Raw genomic sequence first — 21,385 nt, 5'->3', positions numbered from 1 at the left:
ACTACTCAACGCTGCTTGAGTTTCATGCTGGAATGCCTACTGACTTTGCACCAAATTCTTCACAATTTCACTGCGTCTGGGCGAGGCTCTTCATGATATCGTTCATATTGGGTGCAGAACTCGGTGCAGGTCGTGCGGTATGGGCATACTGTCCAGCCTGCGGCGGATTCGGCGCGTACATCCCTGGTTCCTGTTGTCTCCACCTAAAATTAGGGTGATTTCTCCACTCTGGATTGTAGGTGTTGCAAAATGGGTCGTTTCGCCTTGGCCTTTGTGCGTTCATCTCTTGCTCATCGGCGGATCCCATGCACGCTTGCTCAGTATTATTATCCTGCAAAGATGGACATGCATTAGTATGATGATTATTTTCAAAGCAAATTCCACATTGAACGTGTTGAGTTTTAGCGACAGCAAGTCCTCTAACTAAAGAGGTGAGAGCATCAATTTTCTCGTTCATGTTGGAATCTTCTACTTTCTGCACTGGCCTATAACGATCATCATCCTCATCCTCATATTGTTGGCCATTTGAAACCATGTCAACGATGAGTTGCTTTGCTTCATCCAAAGTTTTATTGGTCAAGCTTCCACCACAAGCAGCGTCAACAATTTTCCTATCAAAAGAAGACATACCACGATAAAAATAGTTAGTAAGCAATTGGTAGTCAAAAAATCCATGATCAGGACACTTGCGACACAACTGTTGGAATCTCTCCCAATAATCGGCTAGACTCTCCGCCTTCTTCTGTTTAATGCTGCTAATGGCCATTCTCAAATTTGCAGCTCTGGATTCAGGAAAGAATTTTCGCAAGAATTGTTCTTCTAAATCTCCCCAAGTTCTAATCGAACCAGGAGGAAGATCAAAAAGCCAATCTCTCGCTCTACCCTGCAAAGTATGAGAAAAAGTCAATAACCTCAAATTATTTTCAGTAAAACCATGAGGGCGTAGAGTTGAGCAAACTAGATCAAATTCAGCCAGATGCTTATGTGCACTCTCTCCAGGTAAATCACCGAACTTGGGTAGCACCTGAATGAAACCAGGCCGTATTTCAGCGTTTCCATTAATGGCGGGAAGGACAATGCACAAAGGGCGATTGCTTCTATGACGGCCTAGCTCTCTGATCAGTTGAGGTCTTTCCTGTCGATGATCCACGATCTCTCTATCGTCCTCATCATCCCTATTGTTACGGTCACCCATTGGAACTTCAATTTCTGCTTGATCCTCAAGACTCGGTGGGGCAGAATTGGATCTCTTTTTCCACTCCTTAGCTTGCTTCTTCAACTTTCGTGCGGTCCTCTCGATTTCTGGATCAAAAACTAATATGCCTGTACGAGAAGAACGGGGCATAAACTAAAAATAAAATAACAAAAAATAAAAGACAGACTAAAATTAGTAAAATCCTGCTTAAAACCAATCCCCGGCAACGGCGCCAAAATTTGGTGCGTCGTTTTACACCAAAATTATCCGACAGTCAGCCGGTATGCCCACACTGCGCAGACAGCAGTAAGCAAGATCGTCTCCCAAGGGACTGGCGAGGATTTCTCTAATTAAAGCCTGCAAGTAACCCACGAAAATTTTGAGAAGAAAATATAGAAAATACTAAACTTAAAATTAAATAAATAAAATCCAAATAAACCAATTTTTCCAATTAACCGAAAGATGAATAAAAATTCCAACAATTAATAAAAGAATTCCAGCAATCAATTAAGTCCACCCTAGCTTAATTATTCTGATCATGGATGCAAAAATTACTTTAAATCATGCAAACAAACCAGTTATAACCACCGAAGATGCTTCTGACGTGATCTTATTTCTCCTTAATTATTCGGTAATCAGGAAGACGCTTCACTAATTACTACCCTAATCGACTGACAACCGTAAGAGACGCTCTATAGGTTTAATGAGCCGACAGCATTAATATCTAGATAAACCCGATTCAAAACCAATAAACTCTGACGCGGGATTATTGAATTAAGACTACTTTTCCCTTGACCCTGATGTGTCAATTTACCACTAATCAAACCTAAACCACAATTACGGATGGCCGGTTCAATTGGCTATATAATTAATTCTAACCCAATAAATATTTGCAACTATCTAATGGATTAAAACAATTAATATCATTAAACATGGAGAATTGCAGATGCAAGCATAAAATAAAGTATAAGAACAATTAGATCTCACAGAATAATTTCGCTCGTGCTTCCCTAATCGATGCCGGAATAAACGAATTTAGCTAGAAAATATAATAATTAAACAAAAGAAATAAAGAAATAAATTGCAAGGAATAATGAAAGAAATAAAAGAAACTTGAATTAATCTCCAAAATATGCGTCCACACTCTGCTGCTTCAAAAATAATGGCGTCTGGAATGTGTTGATTAAAATTGTGGCTGATATGTCAAATATATATGTCTAACTAAGGAAATCAATATACTAACCTAAACTAATCTAACAAGTAACACTAATGGCGCATGGGCCCAAAAACCAATAAACAAATCTAATCTAATATACTAATAGGGAAAAGTGGCGTATGGGCTTTTGATAAAAAAAAAAAAGGAATTAGTTCAGCCCAAATCAACATGGCAGCCCAACATTTCCTTCTTCTCGGCACTTTAGCCTTCAATCCATGCAGTTCAGATCACAACCATCATTCTCTACCACTTCAAGCTTTAAAATTCTTCTCAAAACCAAGTATTTTCTTCAAACCCTATCAAATACCATCAAAATTCATATAAGACCATAATTCATATCCAAAAGATGATATTTAACACGAATTAAGCACAGAAGTCACACTAAAATCCCCCAAATAAATGCGTATAAATATGCCCAATCAAAAACGTGCAGTAAAAAAATCACCTGTTAAAGGTTCTATATACCTTATAATCGAGATTGAATCAAATCCAACATATATCCCAAATCTTTGTTGGGGACCCATTTTTGTTAGTTGTGGGGGGTGCAATTGGGACTTAAACCGCGCAACCAAAAGTTCGTAAGTGAGAAATATCATGTTCTCGGCCAAAGATAATTTGCATCGGGGAGTATTCATGATTGGCTGATGGCCTTAGTCGAACTAATGTTGCAGCATGTAATATGGCATGACCCCAAGCAGTAGTTGGGAGTTTTGATTTCATAAGTAATGGTCTAGCAATAATTTGAAGACGTTTAATAAACGATTATGCTAAACCATTTTGAGTATGGACCTAAGCGACTGAATGTTCAATCTCAATTCCAATAGTCATACAATAGTTTTCAAATGCTTGAGACATAAACTCACTAGCATTATCAAGACGAATTCTTTTAATTGAATTGTCTGTGAATCGAGCTCTTAATTTTATGATTTGAGCAAGTAGTCTAGCAAATGTTGCATTTCTAATAGAAAGCAAGCATACATGTGACTATCTATGATAATACCATAAAATATCGAAAAGATCCACAAAGTGGATGTATAGGTCCACAAATGTCTCCTTGAATTCTTTTTAAGAAAGATGGAGATTCAGTATTAACCTTTGTATATGAAGGTCTAATGACTAACTTGTCTTGCGCACAAGCATCACATGAGAATTCATTTGTAGAAAGAATCTTTTGATTCATATGTTGTGCCCATATGAATTATTGATTATTGCATCATAGTTGCTCCAGGATGTCCCACTACTACAAAAGTTTACATACATAACAGTACATAGATAACGGTTTTTTTCAAAAACCGTTATCTATGAGCGCACTTTTAGGAATAGATAACGGTTTTGAAAAAATCCGTTATCTATGTACTGTTGTCTATATCCATAGATAACGGTTTTTGAAAAACCGTTATGTTTTTGCGTTATCTATTAGTTGCATACATAACGGTTTACAAAACCGTTATGTAACCGTTATCTATGACCATCTTTTATAACGGTTTATTCATAACGTTAAAGAACCGTTATGTATAAGAGTCATTTACAACGGTTTTGGAACCGTTATCTTTGAGCGTATCTAAAAACTGTTGTGTATAATTTTTTTTTATTAATTTTTTTTTATTAATTTTTTTAAAATTATATTATATTATATTAAAAAATAACATATAAATTGTTTATCCTAAAATCTGAATTTATTCCTAGATATAGACTTTGAAAAATAAAAAAATCATAACATTTTTTATTAAAAATCTAAATTAGAAATCTAAATACCAAAAATTGAATATTAAAAGTGAAAAAAAGAAAAAGACAAATCCTTATTTCTCTTCAAAATTTCCCCCAATCTCTTCAAAAATTTTCTCCAATCCCGCGCTGAATCCAATCCTGTCTCCTCCCTGTCTCTCGACTCCCTCTCTCCCCTCTCAACTCCGTCGCCGGCGCCGCTGCCCTGCACCGGCCCGTCGCCGCCCATCCTCGCTGCTGCCCCGCGCCCTAGTTCTTCTCTATTCGATTGGTTGAGCCCTAGTTCTTCTCTGTTCGAAACAACCCAGCCGTCGCCATCTCAGGAAGACCGGCGAGCTACGCGACCTAGAGCCCGCCCATCGTTGCTGGTGGTCCGAGGATCGGCGAGCCGATGGTGTTCTACGGCCGGTTCTCTTCTCAACTCCACATAATCGAGGCAGGAAAGGGGGAAAGCCCTAATTCTCTAATTTGCAATCGAGAGCAGATGAGGTTGATAATTGGGCGTCGAACAAGAGTTTTGCCCCTTCTCCCTCTCTCTACCTCCTCTCTGCGCCGCCTTTGTCTCCGGCGAGCAGCCGCTAGCCGCCACCTTCTCCAGCCTGGCGTCGCCCCCCATCCCCATCACCCCTCTCTCGCTTCCACCACCACGGTATACTCTCTCTCTCTCTCTCCATTTTCTATATGTATTTCTATCTTTGCGTAATTTTTGAATTTGGGCAGAGCAACCTCCATCGTCGGCTCAGCGCCCACCACCGCTCCAATCGCACCACCACTACCCCTGGCACCTGCCTCCAGCCTCTGACTCCGACAACAGTCGCCCTCATTCTTCAGGTAACAACTAAATGAAATTGAAGAGTGCATTAGGTAGCAAATTTTAGGGCATTTTGGACTCGAATTTTAGGGATTTATGGCTTGAATTTTCGCTAGTTTTTTTTTCTTGTTTCAGTTCATCTCATCTTTTTGTTCTTGGTTATTCTGAATTGAGAATATTGAACACTGCTTTCTGAAAAGAAGTTGCTTAAATTCATCTCATCTGTTTGTTTCCCCAAAGTTAGGGCTGAAACTGTGCATGCTAATTAGGTTGTTCGAAGCAGAAGAAGTGTTGGAATAACAAATCTGCTGCTGTTGCTGATGGTTTAGAATAGGAGCAGCACTGGTTCACAGCTATATTCTAGCTTGTTTTGCTTCTTCTTAAAAAAAAAAAAGGAAACTGATAAACGAGCTCGTGTTATGCAGTGTTGTACAGGTCACTTAACAAGCCGATGCAGCTGGAGCATTGGAAAGAAGAGAGTGGAGACCCTTGTGCAGAACCACCCTGGACTGGAGTTCAATGCATCGGATCATCAATTATCGACCTGTAGTTCTTCATTATCGATATGATGATATAGATTCTTCTTACAGATTGACTATTATAGTGACTCTGACTTCTTATTTGTGTTCTTTTTTTTCAGTAAACTTCATGGGCTGGGGCTGACAGGAAGCATTGGATTTGAGCTCTCAAATCTCAAGAGTCTGAAGAAATTGTAAGAAAATTCTGTCAATTTCTGTGTTCTTCATTCATCATCGTGCATTGGTGTGACCTCTTTTTAATTGTGTGAAAATCATTTTTTAGGGACCTTAGTTCAAATGACATTGAGGGATCAATCCCCTACAGTTTACCTCCCAACCTCACGCACCTGTAAGATACTCGACATAGGCTTGTTCGTGTAAGAACTAAGACCATTTGCTTCAAAAGTTTTACAATAATAACTGTTTTGGTTCTCTTCAATGCATATCAGAAACTTCGCTGAGAACAAATTTAGTCAGAGCTTTCCATACTCGATAGAGAAGATGAAACACCTCCAACATCTGTAAGTAGCTCTATGTTTAATAGGATGTGGTACTGAGAATTCCAAGTCTTCTGTATGATTACTGACCGTGTTTTACTCCGTGTTTTATTAAGATCTTAATTAAGATTGTAAGTCGATGTTGCTTGGTCATCTCAAATTATAAGAAATTTAAGGTTATTCTGGTTCAAATTTGATTAGATACGATTCTATGTTAAGGTAGGATATTTCTCAAACTTTTAGGGTATGGCTCATTCCTCATTCTGTTTCATCTTCTTATCTAAGGTTTCATTCCTTCATTTTAATTTTTGGAGCTTAAGTGCCCTAATCTTTACATTTATGTTGTTTTAGGTTTGAAAGTACACGGTGATAGAGAGATTGATAAAGAGATAAGCTTCAAGGTGAGTTTTATGTCCTCTTGCTTTTAGTTTTAGTTTTATATCCTCTTCCTACATTTTATACCATTGCTTTTAGTGCTAATACTCACTATTAGCACTTTCCACTCATTTTCTTTGCAACTTTATCGCTTGCATGCTGAGAGGTTGGTATTTGGTAATCTGCTTATCAATCTCTTTTATTGAATAATTTGGAACAATTTAATATATTGAGAAGGGTGAGGTTGGAATTGGTGTTAGTTCTTATTTAGCATACTAGAACTCTATCAAACAGGTAAACTATCTAATATATTTTTCTGAAGCATACTTGTTTGGTTTCATGATGCTCTATTACTCTGGTTTCTTATCATCCCTCTCTCCACCAAATTTATTAGGCTTGGCCTTTTGTTATTGTTCTTTGTGTTTCTTTTGGTTCCTGGTAGTGGTAATACAGATCATTGCAAAGATACTGAAAGGTACTTTTTCATGGTTGGCCAAGAAATAACTTCCCAATTCTGGTGCCCCCAGTTAGCTTCAGTGAACGAGAATCGGGAGTAATTACTGCCGCCTTTTGGTTATTACATCTAACTAATGTTATATATTTGTTTTTGGAGGTGAATTTGCGTTAATCACTCTTTTATGTCTGTTTGTATTTGTGGTTGTAGATATGTTATAGTAGGTGGTGGAAATTCAGTTGGTTATGCTGCTCGGACTTTTGTTGAGCATGGAGTGGCTGATGGGAAGCTCTGCATTGTCTCCAAAGAGGTTTTTCATTCTATAATATGGCACAAAACTTTGTGTTGCTGCGCTGCTTTAGTTGTTCTTGTGGAGTATCAGACAATGAAATTTTGTGTATTTTGTGAGCCATAATTAGCTTGCCTTTTTCTCAGTTCGGATGGTTTGTTTATAGTAGTACTCTACTTGTTTCAGTCTGTTCTTCTTGTTTATAGATCCTAAATTTGCTTCTTCTTTTGTCTGATCTTCCTGGTCTCACTGATACTGAGAAACCAAGGATGAGAGGTCCAAAGAGGGCTTCAAAGATCCGCAAGCTCTTCAACCTTAACAAGGAAGATGATGTTAGGAAGTATGTCAACACATACCGTCGCACATTCACCACCAAATCTGGTGAGATATTTGCATTCATTTCGTATACAAATACAATGATCCTTGTGTGACTTTAAACCTATTTTGATTTCACATGCTTCCATTTGACATTTATTTTATGAACACAGACAACAAAGTCAGCAAAGCTCCTAAGAGTGGAGATGAGAAAGTGATAGGAGGACTTTCATGCTTGATGTCGGAAATTGGTCAAGCTGTGGGTATCATTTTACAATTATTTTGAGGTCAAAAGACAACCAGAGAATCATAGCAGGTTGACTAACTAGTTCTTGAGGATTTGGTGCTAGAAATATTGTATGATAGATTTTTATTTTAGCTATAAGGTAGTTGGTATTTTCAATTTTGAATAGGAATATGCAATGATGATGTATACTTGATATTTGGTTCATTTGTATAATAATGTATGAATATTTTGAATGATATATAATATTGTTATTGTTGATTTTATCATTTTGTCGTTTTATAAAAAGTGCAAAATTTAAAAATATACTACAATTATAAAAAGTGCAAAAAACTGTTATAAAAAGTGCAAAAAAGCGTTATGTATTCTAATCAAAGATAACGGTTAAAATCGTTATAAAAAGTGCAAAAATCGTTATAAAAAGTGCAAAAAACCGTTATAAAGAGTGCAAAAAACCGTTATGTATTCTATCAAAGATAACGGTTAAAACCGTTATAAAAAGTGCAAAAAACTGTTAACTATGATAAAAAAAATAAAAAAAAAATTAATACATAACGGAAAAATCTTAATACATAACGGTGAAAAACCGTTATGTATTCTATCAAAGATAACGGTTAAAACCGTTATAAAAAGTATAAAAAACTGTTAACTATAATATGAAAAAATATATATTATGGAATAGATAACGGATAAATTATAATACATAACAGTCGAAAACCGTTATGTATGTGTGGTTGTACTGTTATCTATTCCCTTCATAGATAACGGTTTCATAACCGTTATGTATGTGTGGTTGTACTGTTATCTTTTCCCTTCATAGATAACGGTTTTTAAACCGTTGTGTATGACACCTATAATAGATAACACCACTATACACAACGCTTTTTTTGCTCATAGATAACGGATAAAATCCGTTATCTATGAGCGTTTTTCTAGTAGTGTCCAAACTTATCATGCCAAGGCTTAAAGCTTTTTGTGTCATTGAACTTCATGTTCATGGCATGGTTTGTCTCAATTGCTTTTATGAATGTATAATACATTTCAGAAGGAAGTGATGCTAATTTTTTGTCAGCTTATAGCCTGAAATAAAAGAATTTATGTAAAGATATTCATTGCTACCTTCCGCAATTATCTCGATGTGGTATCCATTATTGTGGATACCCTTGAAACTTAGTAAGTTCCTTTTAGACTTACTAAATTACAGGGCATTTTCAATATCTAATTTAGTATCATTTGGCAAAATGATACAAGCTCTTCCGGAGCCTTCAATGATGTTTGATGCACGTGATATTGTGTTAACATTATTCTCAACTAATGTCAACTTAAGGAAAATACTTCTTCTTTTGAAGAATAATATGTGTAGTGGCACTATCACCAAGACAAATATCAAGATTTCATATGATGTTAGTGTTTAGATGTTCATGCCTTGTTAAAAACCTCTCCGTAAAAATCCCATGAGAAAAATTTGGTAGAGGAAAAGAGTACAAGACATATATATACTCATAACACTAGTTGCCTCGTTAAAAACCTTAACTAAGAAAACCTCATAGGAAAAAACTTAGTAAGGGAAAAAGAGTACAATCATATGGCCTTTAGGGCCATTTGACCTTGAAGGTCTAACTTTCAAGAGCATGTAATAGGAGTTGCTCTTGAAGAGTATGTAATATTCTTCAGGAATATTACTTGTGCTACTTTAATTAATAGCATCAATTTAAGATCTTAAACGTAATATTCTTCAGTAATATTACTTGTGCTATTTTAATAGCATCAAACTATAATCTTTAAGATTATTCGTGTTTCTTTGAAAACAAAGAATTATATTATTCATAATAAACAAATATATCAAATGCAATATAACATATTTGTATCAAATCTCTAAATCAAAATACAAATATAAGTGAAAATTGCATAAAGTTGAATAACAATCTATGGGCAGATATTGAATCATCTCATGTGAAATTGGCATAAACAATTACTAAGCAAAGTAACAACAGCAATATCTTGAATACAAAGATGGATTACTGGAAAAGGCATATATTTACTCACCGCATACATCTATATAAATGTGTTACCGCTGCCGCATACATATATTAACAAGAAATATATGACATCAATCATTATACATATATTAGCATGAATAAGAATTGAATATATTGAATCAATTTCATTAATCAGAATTCACATAATTAGCTTAATCCATTTATAAAATCAATTGACATTTTGCATACAACATTAAATATACAAATGGCAACAACATATGTTAATGTGTTTCTCTGAGTTCATTAAATAACAATTTGCAAAATCATATCATAGATTTAAAGCTACATAGATTTAATAAAAAAATGAAGCAATCAAACCAAACAAAAAAATAGTACCTTTGATTGTAAATGTCAAGGAATTAGACTCCTAAAGCAATAATTTTTCGAATCTATTGTTATAGACAAATTCATAACCATTTTGATTCATTTTCGAATCTATTGTTATTTCGTTTTGGTTATTTCTGGATGAACGCCGCCGCTGCTTTACCTAAGGTTTTGCCCTAGCCTCGTCGTCGTTGTCTCTTTTCCGGTTTGCTCTCCCGGCGCTTGTCCCCGATGACGTCTTCCTCTGAACCGTCTCCTTTGGATCAAGCTTTTCCACCGCTCTCTGCTTTCCTTCCGGCGAAGCAACTGTCCTTGAATGGCAACAACAACTTCAAGAGGGATGCCCCCAACCCTCCAATGGGTGAAAAACAGCCAGTCTTAAACCCTGAAAAGCAGCCGCAACAGTTCTCCGATGCAAACCCTAACCCTATCAAGAAAAATAATATGCTCACTCTTGAGATTCCCGAAGAACTTTTTCAACAACAAACTCAGAAATTCAAATTTGCGCTGCATGTTCGTCTTCTGCTGCAAAAAGAAGACTCTCCAAGATTTGTAGAGGATATTAAAAACGAATTGCAGGCCCTTTGGGAGATTTTCGCTCCTTGGCAGGTTATTCCCATCGGCAAAGGTTTTTTCACGTTGAAATTTTCAGGAGAAAGTGATTTGGCGATCGCTAAATCTAAAGCTTATTGGAAGCTTCGTTCAGGCGTGCTTAAGACTAGAGAATGGACACCTTTGTTTAATCCGTACAAAGAAGCAGCGAATTTATCGCAAGTTTGGCTCATGATCTATTATCTACCTCATGAGTTGTGGCATCCAGAAATCATCTCGGGAATTACGCGTTCAGTGGGCTCCCCTATCAAGATCGAGGGTTCCACGTTTGTGGGCTCTGTGGGACATTATGCTCGCGTTCTTATCGAGATGGACGTTTCAAAAGACATTATTTATTCTTTAAATGTTAAAAGAGGTTCTTCCTCTTTTGAGATTGAATTTGTTTATGAAAATCTGCCGTACTACTGTGGTATTTGCAGGAAGGTTGGACACTCTTCGGATAAATGCAAGCACAATAAAGAGGAGAAAATGGAAGTTGTTAGAGAGGTTCCACGGGATGCCGGAGTCAAAGAACAATCGAAGAAGAATAATACTTTTGTGGAATCGAGGAAAATGGTCCATAATTCAAAAGTTCATAAGGCTTGGCAACCTCAAGCGGAGGTTCCTACTAAAAATGGGTTTGAAGTTCTTACGGAAACAGTTTGTGAGGACTTGAATGTGGAGGGTCAAGTCATGGTTTTTACTAATAACGAACACCAACCTTTGTCCACGAATGAGGGTAGTGAACAAGTTCCTTCTGTTGTACCTGCTATGAATGCCGAGGTTGGGCAGGAAGATGTCGCTGATAAGGAAAGGGTCTTTATTGAGGAGGCTGAAGAGTCGTCTGACGAGGATTGCGTTATAGAGAAAGCTGGAGGGGAAGAGAAAAACGGGAGCAAAGGTCATAGTACGATATCTACAAAACATATTGCTATGAATGAATCGCAGTTTGTTCATGCAGTGACAAGCCTGGTACAGGAGGAGACGAGTTGGTTGAAGGAGAAAGAAAATCAATTGACCGAGAAACAGATCCAAGAGAAAAATTTCAAAGACAAAATGGATGCGGTCTTACAGCAGCGGGAAAAACGTGTACTTCGGTCAAATGCAAAGGCACCTTATGGGGGAATTCAGCCCAAGGCGAAGGGGCGGACCACTACGACTACCAATATTGGCAAGAAGAAAGCGTCGGGAAAACCGGGCATGGAAGTGATGCAGGAGAAACTCAATGCCGCACATGCAGCGGGCAGAAAGCCTCGGGACTTTATTATTGACAATGAAACCAGCCCGTCAATACGCACAATGGCCAATGTGGTGACTAAAAGCTGGGCGGAAGAAGTTGAGAACGAGGAAAGCTCCTCGTTGGATGATGAACTTCATCAATGAATATTCTGTCTTGGAATGTGAGGGGGTTTAATGAGGATGCTAAGCGAGCCCTCCATGATCATTGTTCAAGATTTTTACCTATACTTATAGGTATTTTTGAACCTAAGAAGGATCTTTCGAAGGTTCCTTTATTTTATTGGAAGTCTATTAATGTTATTCCTATTCATTAGAATTCTAAGATTGGTATGAGTCCTAACATTTGGATTCTGGCAAATCCGTAAATTAAAATTTCTTTGGTTTTCTCCTCCAACCAAACGGTGATTCTTGATTGCTGCTGATCTTCTTGAGCCTTCCGCGTGGCCTTCGTTCATGGGGATTGCTCCACGGTTGTGAGGAGGCATCTTTGGTTAGAGCTTCTAACTAATGTCGTGGACAACATGTTTTTCATTGGTGACTTCAATGCTGTGAAAGGTGCGCATGAGCGCAAGAGTGATTGTCTTCCAAGTGCCTCAGCTTGCAGGGAGTTCTGCGACTTTATTGACGCCTTGGGTTTTATTGAATCGAACACTTCTGGGCTTTTTTTCACTTGGTGTGGTAGGCGTAATCTCCCCTCGCATGTGGAATCTATTTTGGATCGTTGTCTCTATTCCGAGGGCTTTGCGTCGATGTGGAGTTCGATGAATACCCATGTTCTACCCCGTATTGCCTCTGATCACTCACCAATCATTTTTCAATGTCAGGAGAATGCGGCTCCTAAGAGAAGAAACTTTAAGTTTTTGGATATGTGGCTTTTACACCCGGATTTCAATGAGTTTATGCAGGCTTCTTGGCAGGCGCCGACGAACTCCACCTGCCCACTGTTCACGGTTTTGACCAAACTTAAACGATTTCGTACTGAGCTGAAAGTCTGGAATAAACAAGTTTTTGGGAATGTCGATGATGGTATTATTCAGATGTAGGAGTCGCTTGCGCAGATTCAGTTGAAGATTGTAGATGAAGGTTATTCGGACTCTCTCTTTGATCAAGAGGTCGCAGCCCAGGCAAGAATTGGTACTTTGCTTACACGTAAAAGTAGTCTCATGCAACAGAAAAGTAGAGTTCGTTGGCTTAAGGATGGTGACAGGAACACAAGCTTTTTCCATAAGTCCTTCAAGATGCGACGCAAGAATTTGATTCTTTCTCAACTCAAGATTGATGGTGTTGATACTTTTGATCAGGACGTTATTTCCTCACATATTGTGGATTTCTTCTCCAAACTTTTTGCTGAGGTAACGACGCATACTGTTACGGCGCAGGAAGTTCAACAGATTGTGGAGGCCACGGTGTCACAAAGACAGAATGAAAGTCTGATCTGCATTTCTGAGGGAGAGGAAATCAAAGCGGCGGTTTTCAATTTGGCGAGTGATAGTGCTGCTGGACCGGACGGCTTTTCGGGCACTTTCTTTCAGAAATGTTGGGACACCATCAAGGATGATATTGTGGTTGCGGTTAAGACTTTCTTTGTGAAGAACTATCTTCCTCAGGGACTGAACTCTAATACGTTGATCCTTATCCCTAAAAAAGAGGTTGTTGAAACGGTTGCTGATCTGAGGCCGATTGTCCTCTCAAACTTCTTTTTTAAGGTCCTCTCCAAAATTCTTGCAACTCGGCTTAGTTCGGTGGCAGCTGATTGCGTGACGCACAATCAGTTTAGTTTTATTCGCGGACGGCTTATACACGATTGCATTATGTTGGGATCGGAAGGTGTTAACTGCATGAATAGATCCTGCAATGGCATGAATATGGCTTGCAAAGTGGATATTAAGAAAGCTTTTGATACCATGAGTTGGAACTTCATTATGAGAGCAATGCAGGCGATGGGATTTAATCAAACCTTTCTAGGGTGGATTGCCATAATTTTTTCCTTCGCTCGGCTTTCGATTCTCTACAATGGGAAACTTTGCGGGTATTTTCCTTGTTCACGGGGTGTTAGACAGGGAGATCCTCTCTCGCCTATTATCTTTGGCATCGCGGAGGACGTGCTTAGTAGATTAATTTTGAAAGCGGTTGCGGCGGTGCATATTGAGCCGATGAGGATGTGCAGGGGTCAGTTCTTTCCCACCCATCTCCTTTATGCCGATGACATTCTGATTTTCTGTAAAGCGTCGATGAAGAATGCTAGAGCCATTCGAGACATTCTTCAGTTTTATGGTTCATTTTCGGGACAAATTTGCAGTATAGAGAAATCGAGGATCTTCTTTGCTAAAGGGGTTTCTCCCTGTTATAAACGTCAGATTTCTCGTGCGCTGGGGTTTCCCAGCGGAAGATTGCCTATGATCTACCTTGGCGTCCCACTTTTGTTGGACGGCCCAAAGCTTCCCACCTTGCCGCCATTAAAGACCGCATTCTTTGCAAATTCTCCCGCTGGAATGGTCTGCACCTCTCGATGGCTGGACGTGTTTGTTTGGTTAAGTCGGTTGTTCAAAGCTCCATTGTCCACACTATGATGATATATAAATGGCCGCAGTCGCTCATTCAAGAGATTGATTCTGCCTGCCAAAACTTTATCTTGTCGGGTGACATCAGAAAACGTCCTAAACATGCAGTCAGCTGGGATCGGGTTTGCGGTATCAATGAGGAATGAGGATTGGGTGTTAGGTCCTTTATTATGATGAATGAGGCTTTTTTGATGAAACTTGCTTGGAAGATTATTCTGGGATGTCAGTTCGGTTTTGATATCATGAAGATGAGATATCTTGATCCTTTTGGTCGTCCCCGCAAGGTGGCTCTTGCTTCTTCTATTTGGGGAGGTGTTAAACAACTTATCCCGGATCTTATTGATGATTCCTACTGCCTTCTTGGAAGTGGGCAGTCGATATATTTCTGGCATGATGATTGGCTCGGCTACGCCATTGCAGATAAAGTCAACATCCCTATTTTTATGAGGCATCGACTTAAACAAACGGTGTCGGATTATCTTTATGATGGGGTCTGGCACTTTGCTCAGGAGTTTATTGATGAGTTTCCTGACATCGTCTGTGATATTCTACTTTTGCCGATTGGAAATGAGGAGGATGTTCGATTATGGAAGCCTTCGATTCATGGGGAAGTCACCTCAGCGCTTGCTTTTGCTTCCTGTTGTCATCGTTTTCCGCGTGTCTCGTGGTGCACCTGGCTTTGAGAAAACTTTATTCCTGTTCGGCGCTCCATCACCTGTTGGCGGGTTATTCTTAACCGATTGCCCACTCTTGACAAGATGATTAAGCAGGGTGTAATTTTGCTTAACTACTGTTCGTTTTGCTTTGGAGATGCTGAATATTTGGACCATATTCTTTGGTCTTGCACAAAAGTTCGCCCAATGTGGTGCGCGTTGTTGAATTGGTTTGGTTTGGATGAGGGATTGTCTTGCTACGGTATTCATGAGCTGTTAGTGTTTGCATGGACGTTACAGCTGAGCTCACAAATCAAAAAGTTCTGGAAGTTGGGAGTTATTTCTTTAATCTGGGCTCTTTGGACAGCAAGAAATAAGTGTCATTTTGATGACAAAACTTTTATTCATCAAGAGATCCTGGTTTTCCTTAAAGCTACTTTTATTGAAGTAGACAATTCGTTTCCAAAAATGGGGCACATGGACAATAAATGGAAGGATTATCTAGTTATTTGGCAGATGGGTGTTCGGCCGAGAGTTCGCCCCCCGCCGGAGATGACCTCGGTCTATTGGTCGCCTCCTGCTTACTTATGGTTGAAAGCGAACAGTGATGGATCGGCGATGGAAGCTCCGGGTCGTATTTATGCTGGTGGGGTTTTTCGAGATTGGCGGGGCTTCGTCAGAGGGTGTTTTCATGTTGAGGGAGGGCTGGGCTTCGCCTTTGAAGCCGAGCTTCTTAGGGTTATCTCGGCGATTCAGTTAGCCCATCGTTGGGGTTGGAACAAGCTTTGGTTTGAAGCCGATTCTTCGTATGTGGTTCATATCCTTTCTACTAAATCCACTCGTGTTCCCTGGAGATTCAAGGCGATTTGGAATCAAGCTCTTTTGCTTTTAGAGAGAATAGACTATAGGATTTCTCACATTTTCAGAGAAGGGAATGTCCCGGCGGATATTATGGCTAGTCCTCATACCCCGGAGGGATGGTGGCCTTTTGGGGTGGATTTGATCTGTGACGCTGTGGTGCGTGACTTGTCTGTGCATAGCCATGTTAGATGCAAATTTTAATTTGTTCTTTGGGGAGCTGATGTCGGTGCTTTTGACAAATTGTTGGTGGGTGCTCTCGGATTTGAGGATCTTTTCTTGTTTGGGGAGGCTAAAGCGAGCGACGGTAAGTGTCGACTGTACCAAGAGCTGCTGCCTTCAGCTGCAGCGGGAGAAGGCGATTTTCGTGGGACAAGGTTGGAGTTGGGTGTGGCGACAGATTGGGTGTGAAAGAAGGGGCAGGTGGCTGCTGTCCTGGAAGCTGCTGATCTTCGAGTTTTTGGAGCTGGAGCACGCGTCTTCGGTGTTTGGCTGGAGCCTCTGCGGTTCTCGGCTTCTGCGGTTGAGCTATTTTACTCACAAAAGGATTCGTCTTTGCAGATTTGATGATGGTTTCTGTGATTGGTCGACTCGTCTTACCGGCCTATACTGGATTGACTCAGTTCGGAGTTCGTGGGATTTATTATGGCGACGGAGCCTAACCGGCCATAATCTTCCCATTTTTTCTTGTTTAGTGGGGCATTGGGCGACGACGTCTCACCGGCCCTTTGCGCTTTTGATTTGTTTTTATTTTGTGGGGCATAGGGCGACGGCGTCTCACCGGCCCTTTGCTCATTGGTTTTGTTACCTTCTGAAGCCAGTTGGCGACGGCGTCTCACCGGCCTTCTGTCCGCTTCAGTTTGGTTTTTTCTTTTTTGTTTGCTTGAGCCGGGTTGGTTTGGGGACGATGGTAAGGCCGGAGTTCCTGAAACCTTCCCTCCCGCTCTCTTGTCTTTGCCTTTTCCTTGACGAGTACTATTTTCCCTTCTTACGGTTTTGCCCATGGGGTTTGCTGTAGAAAGGTTTTAATGAGGCTCGACCCTTAGTCTGCTTTACTGTGTTTTCAAGGGTTTCCTGTTTTGTTTTTTGTTTTTTGTTTTTTTCCCTTCTATAAAATCGCATTTTAATAATAACCATTTTGATTCATCTTTCATTAATTTCCAAAGCTATATATCCCCAATATACCAGCGTATATATGACGAAATTAAATAAATGAATAAATATGTGCAAAACAATCACATAATCTATTAGTTTGCAACAATTTAAAACACCACACCAACGTCAAGAACAGAATAAAAAGCATTCAAAATATATACGTATTGATTGGATGCAGTTGAACATAATATATATTAATTGAATATATACATGTTTTCAATAATTCACAAACTAACTCATAAATTTAACATATATCACAAACTAATTCATAATATACATTCAAATAAGAAAAGATACAATCTTTTCCAAGGCAAGCCAAATAATTTAAAACTAATTCATCCCGAACTAATTCATAGTAAAAAAAACGAAAGATTTAATATAATAAGAAATTGAAGCAATCTAATAAAAATAATTTTAATAAATTCACAACAAATTTTCAAAGAAAACAAGAACTATCGTATCCAAAAAATAAGTGCGCATCCGGGGAATCGAACCCCGGTCAGTACCGTGGGAGGGTACTATGATACCACTACACCAGATGCGCTGGTTATAAACGTTGCAAAGTTTTTAAAATAAACAATTTAGTATAATGTAAGCTTAGGTTTTATTTGTCTGTGCCGTTGATTTCTGATAGCCGCCCACTGTGAAAGCGACTGTTTGAGGGTTCTGGTTTCTTTATTTATCTTTGTTTATCTTTGTTTTGAACTGAGCTTCTTCAGTTGTTCAGAACCTTTTCTTTGTTTGTATCATTAGCTGCCACAATTACCAGTTAATTCGATTAATCTCTACGAACCTATTTCATTTTGAGAAAGCTTGACTCTGCTTATTCATTTTCTTGCCTGAATCGTTGCGAATCTTTGGATTGAAATAAAATATTAAGAGGCTGCAATTTCTTTTCGTTTTTTTTTATGCATATTTTGTCTGCTGCTCGTGTTTGATTTTCAAGTCCCGTTTTCTGTAAGCATCACGAAGCAATTGCTACAACCCATTTGGATCTATTATTGTGGGAATCTCTAGCGTAATTAATCCATGTAGTTTTAGGGGTTTTTTCGAGAAATGAAAAGTTCAATCTTACTAATGTAAGATAATTACAGCACTGTGTGGTGCAGGAAATGAATTGAAACGAATTAGAGATTAGATGGCTGCTTTGGGAATTGACTAGCAGTGTTAATGGAAATTAGTTTCTTATTTGGTTGATGTCCTTTTTTGTGCAAGATTAGTAGTTGTGATCTTTTCTTAAGTGCTGTTTGCTGCAGAATTGGTATGTAGATGATGTTTCCCAGTTGAATGTGTTCGTATAATAGTGAGAGGTCTTTGATATATGCTCATATGTAAAATGCTGATAAGTTTGAATAAAACTCCAGTTTGTAAGTTATTTTTTCCTGTAAATGCAGAGATTGTGGGCAAAGTCTTGCATGCTGACTGAGACAGCCAAAGATTCGTTGCAGCATATGTTCGCCTTCTCTTTGTTTGGAATAATAACTATGAATAGTATTCAGCAATTGAACTATTGTTTTTGTGCAGAAGAGGGTAACTATCTAGGCAAATTTGGCTTTGTGATTCTGATATCATTTGCTCCGTGTTGAGAAACAGGGATGGAATGGAATGGATTGGATTGCTTTGCTTGAGTTACTCAACCATATATGCTGTTTAGGAGAGTAAACCGATTGCGATCTCTTAATTAATAATCACTATAACAATAGCTTCTTTCATGATTTAGAGACACAATTGTAGTGATTTGATGCCCTTCTCGCAGCTGTACAATAGTTAAATGCTTTGCTAAACTAAAACGATTGCATTAACTTCTTCTTTTATACTATAATCAAGAGATGTTTACCTCTAATCTTACATAATCCCTTTTGTGATCTAACCTTAGAAGCTGCTTGCTTGGATCCTGCATGCCTAGTCGTCATTTTCTCTCCAACAGATTAGCATGTAGAGGCACTGGCGTATAATGTACAGCCTCGCCCTTTGCTCCTTGAGAGCCTCGCATCTTGGAACGTAGATTCGGCTGTTCCTTTGCCTGTATCGAACTGACTCCCCCATTGATATATCTTCTTGTTTTTCCTCTTTCAAAGTAAACTTTACCTGTAAGGAGTTGTTATTGTGGTGGGAATTTACTAAGACTGTCTTGAAAAATGGTTTTTATTGTGTTGAAAGTCCAAAGACTGTTAGATGCCTCACTTTTGTGCAGTGAATTAGGGTCCTTGTTTCCTGCTTTCAAGAGGGGAATTTCGCAATGTGTCGAATAAGCCTGCTTTCCTGGTATGCTGCCTCCTCCCCTTTTTCGTTTTGGGATCGCCTCTATTTATTAGTATGTATATATTCCTTGACCAAAACAATTTTCTTACGCAGTTCACACCTGGCCAACTAAATAAGGGGATTGGTTCATCTATCACCACTGCATCTTTTAAGGCAACCACCATTAATGCTGAGCAACGTGGTCTGTGTTGGTTAATGTTAAACTTAGTTAGCACATTTCATGCTTAATTATGGAACCTGTATTCAAATGCTAGAAAATTGTGAATCACTCTCGCTCTCGCCATTCAGCAGTATCCCTGTTTTTGCATTCTGTTCATTTCATTCCACATTGCTCCTTGCTCTGTTGTTTTTGTCGTCGTTGTTGAAGGCTCCGATGATGATGTCTAGACTTGTATATCGTTCCAATTGCTGAACTGCTCTACCATGTTAGTGGTAATGTAGAGATGAAGGGACAACTGAGGGGCTTTGCTTCAACTCTTTTTATGTGTCGTTTGCTTTTTCTTTGAAAATCTTTTGCTTTTGTCTTGCACAAAATAGTATATACCAATTCTTGAGGCCGGCTTCCAAATCTTTTGCCCATTTTGGTTTTTCTATACGACGGTTTTTTTGGCCATTTTAAAATGTTTTGTAGGTATTCTTTCTGCCAAGGTTGAGGTTCTGCCCACGTTTCTTTCTTTGAACGCATATATATCCATGGATTACTGGGGAGAATTTTTTTCAATAGGGTACTTAACAAAATTGTTCATCACAATAGGTACTAAATTTTCATAATATTTCAAATATGGAATTTATCTCTTTTTAACCTTATAAATATGTCTGATTTTAAAATAAAAATATCTACTCCCTCCGTCCACCAATCAACTACCCATTTGATGGTCGGCACGGAAACTAAGAAAGCTGAAAAAGATGGTGTAAAAATGGTGTAAAAGACTAAAAGGGTAGTGTTAATATATTTTGATTACTTTTACTAATATTTCATTAGTTATTTGACATTATTTTAATGCCTTGACTTATTAAAGTGTCCTTTTTTTTATAAACTATTTCTTTCTTTCTTTTTTTACTCTTTAATTAACTAAACTGAAAACTGAAAAATAAATAAACTGAAAATTCGAAAATAAATAAATAAATAAACTGAAAATTCAAAAATAAATAAATTAAAAACTGGAAAATAATTTTTGTAGAAAATAAATAAACTTAAAGTTTGAAAAATAAATAAATAAGTTGAAAATTCAGAAAATAAATAAACTAGAAATAAATAAAATTCAAATGGGTAGTTGATTGGTGGACGGAGTAAGTATAAAATTAATAATAACAATAATTATCATTATTTTTTAAAACCAATAATTATCATTATTATTATAATATAGTTAGCAAACAACGATAGTATCCAATTTTAACAATATATACAGTTTAGAGCATTCACAACACCCACCCTCTTGACAATGACCTGAGGCTTTATAGAGGAGTTCTATATATTTTTCATCTCATTTTTTAAAAAATCGAATTTTAAATCAAATAAACGTTGAATTTTAAAAACAAAAATTTCATTGAGTTTAAAATTTGAAAATTACAATAATTAAAAATTACTTTTAAATTAATGCACAAAATGGGCGCTCAATCAATATCATTCCTCTTCAATCTTCATCCAATTGATTTGATGCTCCCACTCCACCGCCACCTACAGACCATGTAAGTCGTCGCTAGGGTTGCCATGGGCCAACCAGAACCGGCGGTTCGACCTTAAACCGGCCCGGTGGTCAATGGTTTCGGCCCAGACCGTTGACCACCGGGCCGGTTCAGGGCCGAACCGCCAAACATGAAGGGCCGGTTTAGGTTCACGAAACTTCGACCCTTGGCCCGTCGGTTCGGACCGCCGGTTCGACCTTTGTCAATGTGTTATAATTTTTTTTTTTATTGTATTTCAATTTTCAACACAAGTTATTTAATTTAAAAATATTTTTTGATTGTCAAGTTTATAACTTGTTATAAATTTAAAAATATGACATAAAAAATATTATTTAACATGACACAAGTCACAAGTATTATTTAAGATGACATAAAAAT

At 38.2% G+C, this 21,385-nt stretch overlaps 3 protein-coding genes, 1 long non-coding RNA gene and 1 other non-coding gene across 6 annotated transcripts; 4 read left to right on the top strand and 1 right to left on the bottom strand.

Annotated features, from left to right (window-relative positions):
- Positions 1 to 4,094: 4,094 nt before the first annotated feature.
- On the top strand, positions 4,095 to 7,852 carry LOC130992969 (uncharacterized). 2 transcript variants are annotated; one of them, XR_009091526.1, is made up of 10 exons: positions 4,129 to 4,785; positions 4,857 to 4,967; positions 5,373 to 5,493; positions 5,588 to 5,659; positions 5,749 to 5,814; positions 5,915 to 5,986; positions 6,314 to 6,363; positions 6,836 to 6,890; positions 7,002 to 7,461; positions 7,569 to 7,852. XR_009091526.1 is itself a non-coding variant. In XM_057917685.1 (3 exons), exons 1-3 carry the CDS (start codon positions 4,528 to 4,530, stop codon positions 5,274 to 5,276), a joined length of 429 nt encoding a protein of 142 aa, XP_057773668.1. In that variant the 5' UTR covers positions 4,095 to 4,527; the 3' UTR covers positions 5,277 to 5,292. The 2 variants fall into 2 exon arrangements, 1 of the variants encoding a protein (XP_057773668.1); XM_057917685.1 differs by lacking the exons at positions 5,373 to 5,493; positions 5,588 to 5,659; positions 5,749 to 5,814; ... (3 more) ...; positions 7,002 to 7,461; positions 7,569 to 7,852 and adding an exon at positions 5,217 to 5,292 and having other exon boundaries at positions 4,095 to 4,785.
- A 4,120-nt stretch (positions 7,853 to 11,972) lies between these two features.
- LOC130994230 (uncharacterized) lies at positions 11,973 to 15,076 on the top strand. The gene is made up of 4 exons (XM_057919268.1): positions 11,973 to 12,098; positions 12,657 to 12,782; positions 12,876 to 14,327; positions 14,603 to 15,076. Exons 1-4 carry the CDS (start codon positions 11,973 to 11,975, stop codon positions 15,074 to 15,076), a joined length of 2,178 nt encoding a protein of 725 aa, XP_057775251.1.
- A 177-nt stretch (positions 15,077 to 15,253) lies between these two features.
- LOC130994229 (uncharacterized) lies at positions 15,254 to 16,108 on the top strand. The gene has a single exon (XM_057919267.1). It carries the CDS (start codon positions 15,254 to 15,256, stop codon positions 16,106 to 16,108), a length of 855 nt encoding a protein of 284 aa, XP_057775250.1.
- Positions 16,109 to 17,532: 1,424 nt separating this feature from the next.
- TRNAG-CCC (transfer RNA glycine (anticodon CCC)) lies at positions 17,533 to 17,603 on the bottom strand. The gene has a single exon. It is a non-coding gene; the product is annotated as a tRNA-Gly (tRNA).
- Positions 17,604 to 17,656: 53 nt separating this feature from the next.
- Positions 17,657 to 19,637, top strand: LOC130992970 (uncharacterized). The gene is made up of 2 exons (XR_009091527.1): positions 17,657 to 19,324; positions 19,415 to 19,637. It is a non-coding gene; the product is annotated as an uncharacterized LOC130992970 (long non-coding RNA).
- The last annotated feature ends 1,748 nt before the right edge of the window (positions 19,638 to 21,385 follow it).

The sequence above is a fragment of the Salvia miltiorrhiza genome, chromosome 7, assembly GCF_028751815.1.
Source record: "Salvia miltiorrhiza cultivar Shanhuang (shh) chromosome 7, IMPLAD_Smil_shh, whole genome shotgun sequence".
NCBI lineage: Eukaryota > Viridiplantae > Streptophyta > Magnoliopsida > Lamiales > Lamiaceae > Salvia > Salvia miltiorrhiza.
Note: the sequence above shows the minus strand (reverse complement) of the source record. Positions and strands in the feature narration are given on the sequence as shown.

Bases quoted from the DNA above. Each gene is read 5' to 3' on its own strand.
- LOC130994230 (XM_057919268.1), top strand. From the start codon at position 11,973: ATGAATATTCTGTCTTGGAATGTGAGGGGGTTTAATGAGGATGCTAAG. The intron at 12,099-12,656 runs GTTCCTTTATTT...TTTCAATGTCAG, and splicing joins CTAAGAAGGATCTTTCGAAG to GAGAATGCGGCTCCTAAGAG. The intron at 12,783-12,875 runs GTTTTGACCAAA...ATTCAGATGTAG, and splicing joins CCACCTGCCCACTGTTCACG to GAGTCGCTTGCGCAGATTCA.
- LOC130994229 (XM_057919267.1), top strand. From the start codon at position 15,254: ATGTGGTGCGCGTTGTTGAATTGGTTTGGTTTGGATGAGGGATTGTCT.
- LOC130992969 (XM_057917685.1), top strand. From the start codon at position 4,528: ATGGTGTTCTACGGCCGGTTCTCTTCTCAACTCCACATAATCGAGGCA. The intron at 4,786-4,856 runs GTATACTCTCTC...GAATTTGGGCAG, and splicing joins CTCTCGCTTCCACCACCACG to AGCAACCTCCATCGTCGGCT. The intron at 4,968-5,216 runs GTAACAACTAAA...CATGCTAATTAG, and splicing joins CAGTCGCCCTCATTCTTCAG to GTTGTTCGAAGCAGAAGAAG.